A 13,629-nucleotide genomic window follows, 5' to 3' on the forward strand; every position below is an offset into this window, starting at 1 on the left:
TTACATATGCCAACAGATAGGAGTGTATGGATTTTCCCTCACTTGGCTAACTTTCCACTTAGGATCTGCTGAAACTCAAATCCTGAGATGGAGAGCAAGGAACATGAGCAGCTCTCTGCTCTGTTTCTTGTTATTAAGCAATCACACAGTCACTTGGTCTGATTGTATTGAGTTGGGATCTTCCCTGTTGCTGACACTCTAAGCCAAAGGTGTCCATGAAAAATTAAAATCTTCAGCATGCACAATTGCCAGGTGTCTTTGTGTCTCAGCCCACACTTACAACATAACTTCCTTGTGACCAGCTCCTGTCCTATGTACGTCTGTTACTGACTTTATAGGAATTTTAATAAAAAAATAGATGACGTTACTTTGAAGGTATCCACACCCTCCATTTTTAAAAATTGCCTTATTTTTTTCTCATAAACTAAAATAAGCTGAGGTTAAAAAACATCTGGAGCATAATATTAAACATAAATCTAGGATGCAAAGTTCATGTAAATATAATACATTATAGCACTAGTATGGTTCTTTCTAATGATTTAATTTAACATAATGAAAAATTAGAATGCACTGTTGAAATATTTAGTAAACTCATGAAATATATAATGCACATGCTGCATACCATTTTCTTTGTGCACAAAGGCTCCTTGAGGAGATTCAGGGATACCTTTCCAGACTGTGATTGGTTTGGGATAGCCAGGATCCATGGTCTTCATTTCTTCACTGTATCTCCAATACCTAAAAAGGATAATAAAAACAAAACAAAACAAAAAACACGTGCATAGGGAAGGAAATTATGTATACACAGTAATAGCTAACAATTCATTAAATCCTTTCTCTATGCTATCTGTTAATGATTTACAGAACTGATTAAAAACACTAGAAAGACTGTGGTCACAAACAGCATTCATTCTGTTTTCTTTCTTGCACATGTTAAAAGTGGGTATCGTTATTGTGTATTTATTCAATCTGCTAAAATTAATTAAAAAATTCTAGCTAAATACATCGTGCTTGATAAATATATTTACAATTCAAAAAGGTATCACCAACCTATGGATAAATAAGAGGTTTTCATGATTTTTTATAAATCTGTCTTAGGCAGCAGAGCACTTTTGTTTTTTTGGAATAATCTTTAGCAGAATCTTAATTCATTTATTCATTTAAGAAATATTTACTGAGTACCTATTATGTTCCTGGCATATTGTAGGTGTTAGAGATATAACTTTGAACAAAACAGACATGCTCCACCTCTCATCAGTCTTACATTTTAGGATATGTATGAGTTATAGGCAATAAAACAATTTATTAGTAAATACATACTATTACAGGAGGTGGTAAGATTAAGAAAATAAGCAGATAAAGTTACCTAGGAATATGGGGAAGCAATTTTAATTAGTGGACAGAGAGGTCCTTTCTTTATCAGAGACATTTGAGCAGAAAGAAGTGAGGTACAACATAGATAGTTCTTGGGAGAAAGACATCCCAGGTAGAGCAACTAGTTAATGAAAGTTACTGTGGCAAGCACAAACTTGGAGTACTTACGCATCCACAAAGAGGCTAGGGTGACTAGGATTGAGTTAACGTATGGAAGAAAAAGTCAGAGTGGGAACCAAAATCTAAGATTAGATGGACGTTTATACAATAGCAAAGCCTCTGGTTTTCCATTAAGGGATATGTGAACCAACACAGATTTTGAGCAGGAGAGCTTCAAGATATGGCTTATGTTTGAAGGACCACACTGGCTGCTGTGAGTTAAATAGACTCAAGGAGATAAAATAGAAGCAGGGATCCAATTAGGATGTCACTGCAATAAACATCAGACTAGAGTGTCAATTGTAGAGCTGATGATAATTCAAGGGATTGGGATATATTTTGAAGGAAAATCCCAAAGAGACTGAATGAAGGATGTGAAAGGAGGAAGTTGAGCATAACTCAAAAATCTGGGCCCTGAACAAGTGGAAGAATAATGTTACCGTTCAGTACGATAAGGAAATGGGGGAAGGTAAGTTGGGTTGGTTTGAAGAATCAGGAGTTTGGCTTGAGATATGTTAAATTTAGGTAACTGCAAGACATCAAAGTGAATTGTTGATGAGGCAACTGGGTATATGATTGTAGACTTTAGAGCAGGTCTTGACTGGAGTCCTTAGTGTACAGATAGGAAAATAGATAAAAGGAAAGCTCACCAAAAGTCAGAACTCTCAGATCCCCATGCCTTCACAGGGTGGCCCATGAGCCACTCTTACAGAACTGCTAGACATCCAATGAATAAACTAACCAGCCCTACTATGGATCACTCATTATTGTTTAAAACGTTCTAAGAGTCAGACAAGTTTATGTTTTAAATGTTCAAAAGGAATGACAAAACTGGGGTGAAACCATTGACAGTTCACAGTATATTGTATACTTTAAGGCAGGCATATGCTCCATGCATTATCTCATTTAATCACAACAAACCCATGAGATAGTCATCATTGTCCCCTTTTAAGAGAGGAGCATTCCAAGAGGACAATGAGGGTTAGATTTATAACCAATTCTATATGATTTAAAAGTCCCTACTCCTTCCTCTATGCACACCAAATATGTTTTCCAAATTTATTTGACAACCTTTTGTCTTTTTTTCCACTAAACATCTCTTATCATTTGCTAAAGCTAGTGTTTTACCAACACAGGTTTGGGAGGTGACATAATGCATTATCTTGGGATTTGGCTCTTTAGCTGAAATAAGAAAAAAATAAGGTTTTTCTGGTCTTTTCTGGATTTTTTTTTTTTTTAAATTCTAGGCCTATGGAAGATTCTTTATGTACAGAGTTGTGGGGTTTTGTACATTAGGTTTTGGTATAATTCTCTAGAAATATCCATTCAAGTAACATCTGGAATATTAGCAACTCTTCCATTCCCAGCGTTTAAATGGAAAAGAGAAAAAAAAAATTGTTTCAGGAAGTATTCCAGTAAGTAACCACAAGGCAGATTTTATTCAGAAAGGGAGATGCCCTCTTACAGGTATTTGTCCCAGATTCTTATCACAAGAAGATGAAACCGATCCGATGGAAAGGTCAGGAAAAACTTCATGGAGAAGACTGAGCTAATATAAAGGTGACTGGGCCTGTCTTTCTGAAGACAAGTAGGCAGAATCATTAGCGTATTGTTCTACCAATTTTGAAGTATATTTTCTTTCACGTTTAGTTCATGGGAACATCTGCTTTAAAAATATTTCTGGGGGCACCTGGGTGGCATAGCGGTTAAGCATCTGCCTTTGGCTCAGGGCGTGATCCCGGCGTTATGGGATNGAATATTCTTTTTCACAGTACATTCTGTGATGAATATAGAATGGTTAATGTGGTTGAGATTGCGCTCAAAATTTAAAGATATCTTCTTTCAAGTAAATATTTCAGTGGGGTTTACAATAGTCATATATGTCAACTGGCTTTTGCACTTGACCACAAAGAAAACCTCTCAGAGAGAGCTAGTCAAATGCCTTATTTTCAGATTCTAAGAAACATTTTTTTTCCACATTTTACATCATTAAAATCAGAATGTACTTTGCAATAGCTACTGTATCAAAGTTTACTTGGTAGGGTTTTTCCCTCCATGATAGATTAAATAATGAACTTTTAAAATAAATACCATTTTTAGTGCTAAGCCAGAAGTTTGGAACAATTAAAAATGCTGGGGACAATGGGATCACACCCTGTATGTGATTTAAGAAAGATTAACTACATACTTAGAAACCAGGATTGTTCTCTGAGAAGTAGTTGTAACAGTGTTCTTGTAACAATACCAATAATTTATGCAGGTTATTGTAGCTATAAAGTAAATTTATACACATACATTGTTTTATTTTATTTCATTTAAATCATTCAGCAATCTTTTTTATTGCATATTACAGCGTTTTCTATAATGATGTCCTAAACATAGATTTAGTATGTATGCTCACTCAGCTCAGTCAATGCTAGAGCATTAAAAGATAATGATTTAGTCACATTTGCTCTTTTGAAATGTTGCAGAGTTGAGATTCTAATGTTTTTAGATTCATAGTTTAGCATACTACTGTTATTGTTTCCCTTGGCAGAGCATTCTTACTCTCTCCATGCTGTCTCTAAAACTCTTAAGATACATTGCTTGAGTATAATTTTCCTTCTTTTCTCCTTCTGTTCATTCATAGATCCATTGACCCATCAATACTTTTTTGAGCCAGGCACATAAGATTCATAGAGATCACATTTCAAGAAAATATAAATGGAATGTGAATTTTATTACACTCTCTTGTAGGGACATAATTCTGGTATGAATTTATCAGAATATTTCTCTTTCATCACTAGCAAATAATGCAAAACTATAATTTGGGATCACTTCACAATTTTTGAAACACTCAACATAGGTTTGGACCCTCAGGTTATCTGCTGTGTGGCAGCTCTGATATATATCCAGTAAACTTGAATGTGATTAGAATCATCTAAATATATTCAGAGCTGCCTTATAAGAGGTGCTGAGGCTTATTCATAAATACAGGTTTGCATTTTAATTTCCAACATATTTGAACATATTTCAGTGTAAACAAAAAGTTTATCCCACTGATTTTTTTTCTCCTTGAAAAATGAGCTTATGGGTTCATTGAGAAGCATATTAACATATTCAGATGAAACCTGTGTAAATGAACCATTTGGGGGGTTACAATTATGTATTATATGGAAAAAAACCCTGGAATTTTGGCAGGAGGGTCAGCAAATGATAAAAGCTATTTTAAGTTCTTTTTCTTCTGATATATCCGTTATCTCTACTGTAGAATTATGACTTTAAATTGCTGATTCTTTGAGAAAAGCATTGTGAATCAATGCTTCAAAATAAATTATAATTAGAAATGAGATTTATTCATTTTTTTAACTTGATCATGGGTCATATCCATAAGAGACCAAAACTGTCAATGTAATGGTATACAACAAATGCTTTCTCTGCTAAGAAATGCTTTCTCTAAGAAAAAAAATGGTATAGAAAATTCTAGAATGCCATACTTTAATGGGATGTTGCTGGATACTGAATTCAAACTGAACAAAAAATGGCTCCAAGGGTAATTTCACGGGACCCAGCCATTTCTTCATCCTACTTTGTCTCATTTCTGTACTACTTGTTTCTGTTAAGTTACACAAAATATAGGACCACTTCTTTTTTTCATACCCAAAGAGTTATACAAAAATCCCACTTTTCAGAAACATTCTTAAACATATAACAGAATTGGAAATATTAATTTATACTGTGTTGGATGATTTTAAAAACACATATTGAGTAATTACTTCATAAACACACAAGCTGGAGGAAATAAGTATGTTTTTCTGTTTGACTATTAGTGGTAATAATAGTAAGAACCAAAGTGGATCTAAATTATGTCTTTCATTAAAAATATCTTAAAATTCTTAAAAGTTAAGCTTGGAATGAAGTATGGCAATAGAGTCCTGTATACATTTGTGAGAAGATGCTGAGAGATGATTTAGAAACATAGCATTTTAGAGTTAAATGCTATGAGAATCCAAAATGTATCCAAGTATCAAATTATAGTGTATTAAGAAAAGGGCAAGTAGGAATCTGAGGAACCGAGTTCCAGGGTACATGAAAATAGTGAAATAGTGGAAATTTTAATCTGACTTACAGATCTATTTAAAGAGCCATCATTTCAACTATTCTTCTTTAGTTATCTCTATACTTAGGAGATTTGAGGTAGGCCCCTGCTTTTAATACAAATTATGTCAATCATTCTTCACTGTGTACCTCAGACTGATCTTTCCACTTAGAAGCAAACTCAATTATCCAAGTACCTACTTGATTTCTCCAGTGGTGTGTAAAACAGGCATCTCAATCTAAATACGAACATTTCAATCTTTTAATCTCTTTTCCCCAATATTCCTTCTCTGTCTGCCCTATCTCCAGAAATGGCACCATCTACTCAATTTTTCAGGTGAAAAACCTAAAAGTTATCTTTAATTTTCTTTTGGCTTACCCCTAAGATCCAAGGCATAACATAACTTGTTCTGATTACATTCAAAATATATCCTGTACCCACCCTTTTTGCTCTGTCTCCACTACCAGCATCATATCCCCCTGTACTACTCCAACAACCTGCCAGTTACCCTCTTTGCTTCCACTCCTGAAGCCCATTCTTCACACAGAAGCCATAGTGATGTTTGTGAATACACATCAGATCATTTCCCTTTCCTGTTGAAAATCCTCTAATGCCTTTCCATTATACTTAGAATAAAATCCAAAATCTTTGCTATGGTCTATAGGGCCCCATATAATCTGGTCCCTGCTGACCTATTTGACTATCTTTACCACTTAACTCGCTATTCTCTAGCCACAGTGTTTTAACTGAGTTAAACTTTCCAGTATTATTGCTTTTGCACTACTGTGTCATCTGCCTACAACATATTGTTCCAAACACCTTCATGTGGCTGAAACTTCATCCATTCAAGTACCCACTCTAGTGTCCCCTTCATAAGTGAGGCCTTCTCTGACTTCCACACTTATTTTCTAACTGTTCCTTACCACCCATGAGTCTCTATCACATTATCACTTTGGTTTATTTCTTTGTAGCATTTCTCAACATTAAAGTTTCAGTTTCATTTACTTGTTTACTGTTGTCTCCTTTACTAGAATTTAATTGCCATGAGAGCAGAAGCCTTGTGGTCCTTTCTCACACAGGTCACATCATATGTGCTCAAAATATTTTTTTTGAATAAATGAATGAGGGCTATGCCATAACTGCTATAGAAATCCTAAGAAAGTAGTAATTAGAGCTATTGAGAATGGAAAAATCTGTCTCAGATTCATACTGTCACCACGGGCGGTTGGGCTAGAGTAGGATGAATTCCTGTAGAGTACAATTGTGTGTGTCTACACACTGGGTAGGATGTGAACAAGATTCAGAGCTGACATATGGTAGCACTTGGACCAAATCTAATTTAAAGCTGTGCTTTGTTTGTCTAGCAAATTAAATAAATTATTCTGGTTTTGAGTGCTTTTCTAGTGTATTTGTACTTTCCAGCTCACTACAGTACCCATCACTCCCTACCCATTGCCTTACATACTATTGCTGTACCCAGTAGTATATTCCTTATTTGCCTGACCCTTTAAAGCAATTCAGCTTTTTACACCTGGACTAGATTATCTCTAAAACGCTCTCTGCTCTTAGCCTTAGAGAAATGGAAACCTATTAATCAACACCCACTCCCCCCCCCGCCCCACTACCCTTCTTAAGCAGAAAGATTGCAGTGGGAGAATAAGGAGAAGTAAGTAAACAAAACAATTTTTAATGTTTTCTCTCAAAAATATACATAGAAAATAAGTAAAACATTAAAAATTGATAAGTATTAAAAATAACAATATCAATAAGGAAGAAAGACTTGCTGAATTCGTAAATAAAAGTGACAACCAGGGGCGCCTGGGTGGCACAGCGGTTAAGCGTCTGCCTTCGGCTCAGGGCGTGATCCCGGCGTTACGGGATCGAGCCCCACATCAGCCTCCTCCGGGATCGAGCCCCACATCAGCCTCCTCCGCTATGAGCCTGCTTCTTCCTCTCCCACTCCCCCTGCTTGTGTTCCCTCTCTCACTGCCTATCTCTATCTCTGTCGAATAAATAAATAAAATCTTTAAAAAAAAAAAAGTGACAACCAAATTGTTGTTTATATGTTTCAGTTAGGAAGTTTAATATCTTGTCCATATACTTTCAATCTAGAATGAATATACTGAAAAACTGTGATTTTGGAATTATAGAATTATGTGAATATGTAGTAATTGCATAAATGTTACAAAACATTTATGACATGAAATATTACATAAGATCACACACATGGAAATTAACTGGATTCCTGCTTTTAAATGTTTTTAAACCTATAAAACCAATTATTTAGGCAGAGCTTAAAGCATTTCTTCTATATATTTTGTTATATTTGCATGTAGCTTCTCAAGCAGGAAACAAATGAACTAAAACTACTTTTCCCATTTACTTTTGCCTTTATTCTAGTATGAATTTGGTATTTAACCTTCATTGATTTCACTGATTTGAGGCAGTGCACATTTAGTTTCTAAACTTAAATTTTTCAATTAGTGCTAAATTTTATATTAGAAACATTTTAAAAGTAATACCTGCATGTGTGAAAAAAATAGGTTATCTGATAATAGAATGGCAGTTTTTATTACCATCTGTGAAATCCTGTGAAAACTGTTGCATTAAGGCTAAGCTTCATGTTCTGTCCTGCAGAAGTGTGTTTAATCAGCCTTTTGTTTCTACAGATTTCTCCAAAAACCAACCAACCAACCAACTCCAAACAACAAAAAACTCCTTATTGAACCTGGTCCTGAAAGAGTACATTAAAGGAATTAAATCTGCTGGGGACTTAAACTCTAACAATCTTCAGGGTTGTTATTTTAAAGAATATGTTATAAGTCTGTAGATTTATTTTTATTAGTGGTCACCATGCTGTGCCCATTAATTTCTTCATTCTTCTTTCATACTGTATTACACTTATATCTTGCTGAGAATCATACACTTTTTGTGGCTGTAAGTAGCATCTTTTCCTTTTTTTTAAAAGATTTTATTTATTTATTTGACAGAGAAAGAGACAGCCAGCGAGAGAGGGAACGCAAGCAGGGGGAGTGGGAGAGGAAGAAGCAGGCTCATAGCGGAGGAGCCTGATGTGGGGCTTGATCCCATAACGCCGGGATCACGCCCTGAGCCGAAGGCAGATGCTTAACCGCTGTGCCACCCAGGTGCCCCTAGCATCTTCTCCTTTAATAAAATTTTTGTTTGAGGGGCGCCTGGGTGGCACAGCAGTTAAGCATCTGCCTTCGGCTCAGGGCGTGATCCCGGCGTTATGGGATCAAGCCCCACATCAGGCTCCTCCGCTATGAGCCTGCTTCTTCCTCTCCCACTCCCCCTGCTTGCGTTCCCTCTCTCGCTGGCTGTCTCTTTCTCTGTCAAATAAATAAATAAAATCTTTAAAAAAAATAAAATAAAATTTTTGTTTGATAGACCTTTTTTGTTTTGTGATTTGGTAATCATTTAGCATTTTAGTTTCATGATAGTGCATTAAAATATTTTGCTATAGAAGTATAAACAAATCAAATATATAGAAAGCTAGCAACAGAACAAATTGAAAGGTATACATTCTTATCCATGGAGAAAAATTATAGGAGTTTTTTGCTCACAGATAAAGCTCAATGTTTGAAATCACTTGTAATTAAAAAATGGTAAACTGTAAAATAAAGTTTATATCCTTACATATTTTTCTCCTAAACTTGGAGACATTTTATAAAGTTATACTATGCCAAGATTATACGGCAAACTCAATACTAGCTGGATGGGCATTAAAGCCTATTGTTCATATGTGTGTTTATGTGTAAGGGTATGTATTTTTAATTTACTATAAAACACAGTAAAATGCATACTTAAGTTCTTCTACATACCAGTAAAAATTCTATTGAGTGTCATCTAGTAACACGGTAATTAAAATTTTATTTTTCATCTCTATTACTTTTTCTACTAATATTAAATTAATAAAAAATACAGACTTCAAGTTACATTTTATCTGTAATTTATATCAAAGGTACACAGGAGTGGAGCCTAGTAGATACTGCAAGTCATAAGACTAACAGTTCACTTAATTTTTACCAATGTCATTAAAAAAATGAAAGAAAAGGAAAGGAAAGGAAAGGAAAGAGAGCTGCAGGGAAGGGATATTACACTTTAAGCTAAGTGATTGTTTGGCTAGTTCATAACACCTGTTTGTTGGTACCTAAATAATTAGCTTCTTGAGAAACAGAACTCATGACTAAACTGAAATTGTTTGAAAATGTTTATAATTAACAGTGTGCAAAGTATAAAAATTTAACTTTCAATATGGAAACAAAACAAAAAAAGCTTGTGTGAAAATGTGCTTTTTAAATAAAGTTAAGTAAAATGACAAGAAAATGCATTGCAAGATTACATATAGACTGCTACACAGATTTATAGTCATGTTAAGCTTATGCAGAAGAGGAAGAACATATACATTCATAAGAAGGTCATATTATTTAGGCATATTACAGGGAGATTATCTTGAATATTATTTTAAAATACATTAAAAATATTTTTGATCTCATTAATTCTTATCTTTTTATTCACACACCTTCTTAACACAGTACATGTCTATTATAGAGTGGAAATATTAACTTCGCTAAACATTAGTTAACTATTTTCCACATGTGAAATGTGTACTGACCTGTCCCCCTTGAAGAAATAGGTTTTCCCAACATCTTCCCACCAAATCGCTGAATCAATACCATGAGGAGGAATTCCACTTCCAAGAGTAATCAAGTCATGAGGATAACCAGGTTGAAGAGTTGTATCTTTAAACACCCAGTATTTGTTACCTGTATGAAGTAAGTGCAAATGCAGAATACAATAATTTAATGTCAGAAATTAGAATATATCTATTAATACAAGGCATTTAAAACTATTTTACATGAAATCCATAAAATAAGTAGTATCACATTTGGAATACGGACATTATTGTTGAAAGATTATCTTCAAAAGCGGAAAAATGAGTAACTATTTAATAATATAATTAGACTTTGTGAATTAATTTAAGAAATAAAAAAGATCTGCAATTTGCCATAATACAACAAGTCTGAATCAAGAATCAGGAATTTTCCTCTAGGAATTAAATGTGCTATTTTTATTTAAGGCTAAATCATTACTGTGTTTTGTTCATTCTGTATACCCTCAGATTGCTTTATTGATTATAACCACTACTCTATTGAAACACATCCTCTAGGCTGATCCTTTCCTATTATTATAAACATTCACAAGTTCCTTTAATTTTAGAAGGTCATCCTCCTTTGACCCTATGCCCTCTTTTAGCTGTTATACTATCACTCTCTTTAATAAGAATGGTAACCTAAGGGAGGAGAATTTTAACCCTAACCTTGTTTGGAATTGCTAGAGCATGGTGATATTAAAAAAGAAGACAAACTTTAGTCAGTTATACTGCTGTTTTGAAATTATCTACAGACAACACACTTCCTCTGGCAGACTGTGCATACCACTCCCCTCTTTGGTATGTCTCTCAAGTAGTCTATAACCATTCCTCACCCCACTGAAAGTTGATTTAACACCTACTGTCCACTGAAAACTTTTGTTCTGGAGTCAGTAATGTCTTTCAAGGAAATAATTCTCTACCCTTATCTATTGACACAGTTGCCCACTTAAAGCACTTCTCTCTCTAAGCTGCTAGAAACCCATTTTTGGGGGTGGGGGGATCTTTTTTCTCCAGCTGCTTCATTCTAGGCTTATTTCCCACCTCCTCAGTTCTTAAATGTTGACATTTCCTAGGGCTTTGTTCTCTGACCTCCTCTCTTCTTATCCTAAATCAGGAGGTAAGCGGTAAGGGTGGGGGTCCCAAATTTAAATCCTTACAAGGGCCAGGTTAGAGATTATAGGACTGGAGTGGGTGGGCTGTTCAAATATTGAGACACTTCCATAAAAGTTAGCAAATATACTTTGCCCTAAATGTCCATCTCCCCTCAACCCCACACCTGAAGTCTTCTTCCCCTGGTCCTTCTGATCTTTCTGCAATTAGTATCTCTAATTACTAACTCCTTCTGGGATTAACATCTGGTGAAGTAAAACAGTTAGTATCTATTAATATCTGACAAAGTATTCTATGTTCTTTCTCATAGATGTAAGCCTTACTTGTTAGAGTATTTCAGTACTACCCCTAGATGAGGCCTGCAGCATTCATGTTATACTTTAAGGAAAAAAAGATTAAAACCATGGTTCCTGCCTAAAACAACACAACACAAAGCAAAAATATCATGTTTTCAGGCTAGATTTAGTTAGGTGGCTCTAGTTTGTAACAGGAGTAATCTCATTTACTTCAAGAGCTTCTACTACCATTTGATACCATTTTTTAAAAAAAACATTTATTGAGTACCTTCAGTGTCCCAATTATCATGTTAGGTACTAAGGATACTAAAGAGAATAAGACAGACCTGATCACTATATTGATCATCCTGCATTCTAGTGGATTAGGCAGATGAAAACCAAATATACAAAAATATAATTGTAGTAGTTGAAAAACTACTGAATGCTACAAAGGAAACACATCAGGGGCTGAGAACAAAGAAATCCCAAGGGGGAAATTCCTTTAAGTAAGGAGATCAGGAAAGCCTCTCTGAAGAAATAACACTGAAACCAAAATTTAAAGAAAGAGAAGAAGATGAATCTATGCAATGAATGTCAGGAACAGTATCCCAAGCAAAGGAGTTTGGTATGATTAAAAATGAAAAGATCAGTGGAGTGTAATGAACCACTCTTCTTGAGAGTGGTACTGAAAATGTATATGGTAGGTTTCAGTCTTATTTTGAGTGCATGGGAAACCATCAGAGATTAAATTAATGGGGCATCTGATCTGTTTTATATTTTCAAAACAGAATTTTTTGTCTTTTGTGGAAAATGGACTATAAAGAGAAGAATGGAAGGGAGAAGACCCCTCAATGGTCTTTTGCAAGAATTAATTAATTGAATCATTCATCGACAACTTAATACACTTACTAGGCAACATGTTAGGCACTGGAGATGTAGCAGTGAATAAGAAGGGCAACATCTCTGCCTCTTGGAGCTTAAATTCTAGTGAAGAGGTATGGGAAAATTGACCTTCAACAAGGAAACAAAGGTAATTTCAGAGAGAAAAGTATCGTAAAGATACCAAAAAAAGCAAAAACGTTAATGTAAAAGTGATGGGATTGGGTGGGGGCGTTGCTTATACTAGACACAGGAAAGATCGCTTTATTCAGATGACATGTGAGTTGTAACTTACACAATTCCAAAAAGCCAACACAGTGAATTTGGTTTGAAGGGGTAGAAAAACCAAGGAAAAATGCCCTAATGGGAAGAACCTTGTTAGAGAGCTCAACACCATGTTGTAGGAGTGTGCTAAGGACAGAGGTAAGGATCATGTGGTCCATGTCAAAATCTAAACTTTATTCTAAGTGAAATAGGAAGCCACTGAATAGTTAAATTAAAAAATTATTTGCCAATAGCCTGTAACAAGGTGACAGCAATAGTGATGGAAGGAAAAAAATGGAGTCATGACACATTTTGGAGATGGAATTGATAGACATTGCTTGTGGGCTGGCTGTAGGGAATTTAAAAAAAAAGATAGTATCAAGAATCATCTTTAAGTTCTGACTTTTGTAAACAAGAGAATAATAATGATATAAAATAAGCTAAAGAAGACTGGGTGCATGGAGTGTATGGGATTCAAATCAAGAGTTTGAGATGTGAAGTAAGCAACTGGATATGTGAGTTTGAAGGTAACAGTTTGTAAGTAACAAGCATAAATATGGTATTTACTACTTTAGGATCTGAAGAAATTATCCAGGGAAGAATATACAGAGAAGATGAAGAGGAACCAGAACTGGGCCTCTAGAAATATATGGCCCCCAAAGAGATCACAAGGGAAGAGAGAAGAGTAGGCAAATGCAAAAGACGCAGAAGAGGCAGGGGGAAGACTAAAGTAAAAGAAAACCTTAAAAGCCAAAAAAGAGAGTGGTCATAAATGGCTATCTCTAATCCAAATAGCTCTTGAAAGCCAAACAGTA

General features: G+C 35.0%; 1 protein-coding gene across 1 annotated transcript in view; it reads right to left on the minus strand.

Annotated features, from left to right (window-relative positions):
* Positions 1-13,629, minus strand: part of MMP16 (matrix metallopeptidase 16) — a 292,060-nt gene that overhangs the window by 16,018 nt on the left and 262,413 nt on the right. Inside the window, exons 8-9 of the mRNA XM_002919052.4 lie at positions 10,248-10,398; positions 623-738 (exon numbers count right to left, since the gene is read on the minus strand). Of these exons, the coding sequence (XP_002919098.1) occupies positions 623-738; positions 10,248-10,398 (267 nt within the window). The remainder of the gene's footprint in view (positions 1-622; positions 739-10,247; positions 10,399-13,629) is intronic.

The sequence above is a fragment of the Ailuropoda melanoleuca genome, chromosome 9 (genome assembly GCF_002007445.2).
Source record: "Ailuropoda melanoleuca isolate Jingjing chromosome 9, ASM200744v2, whole genome shotgun sequence".
Classification (NCBI taxonomy): domain Eukaryota; kingdom Metazoa; phylum Chordata; class Mammalia; order Carnivora; family Ursidae; genus Ailuropoda; species Ailuropoda melanoleuca.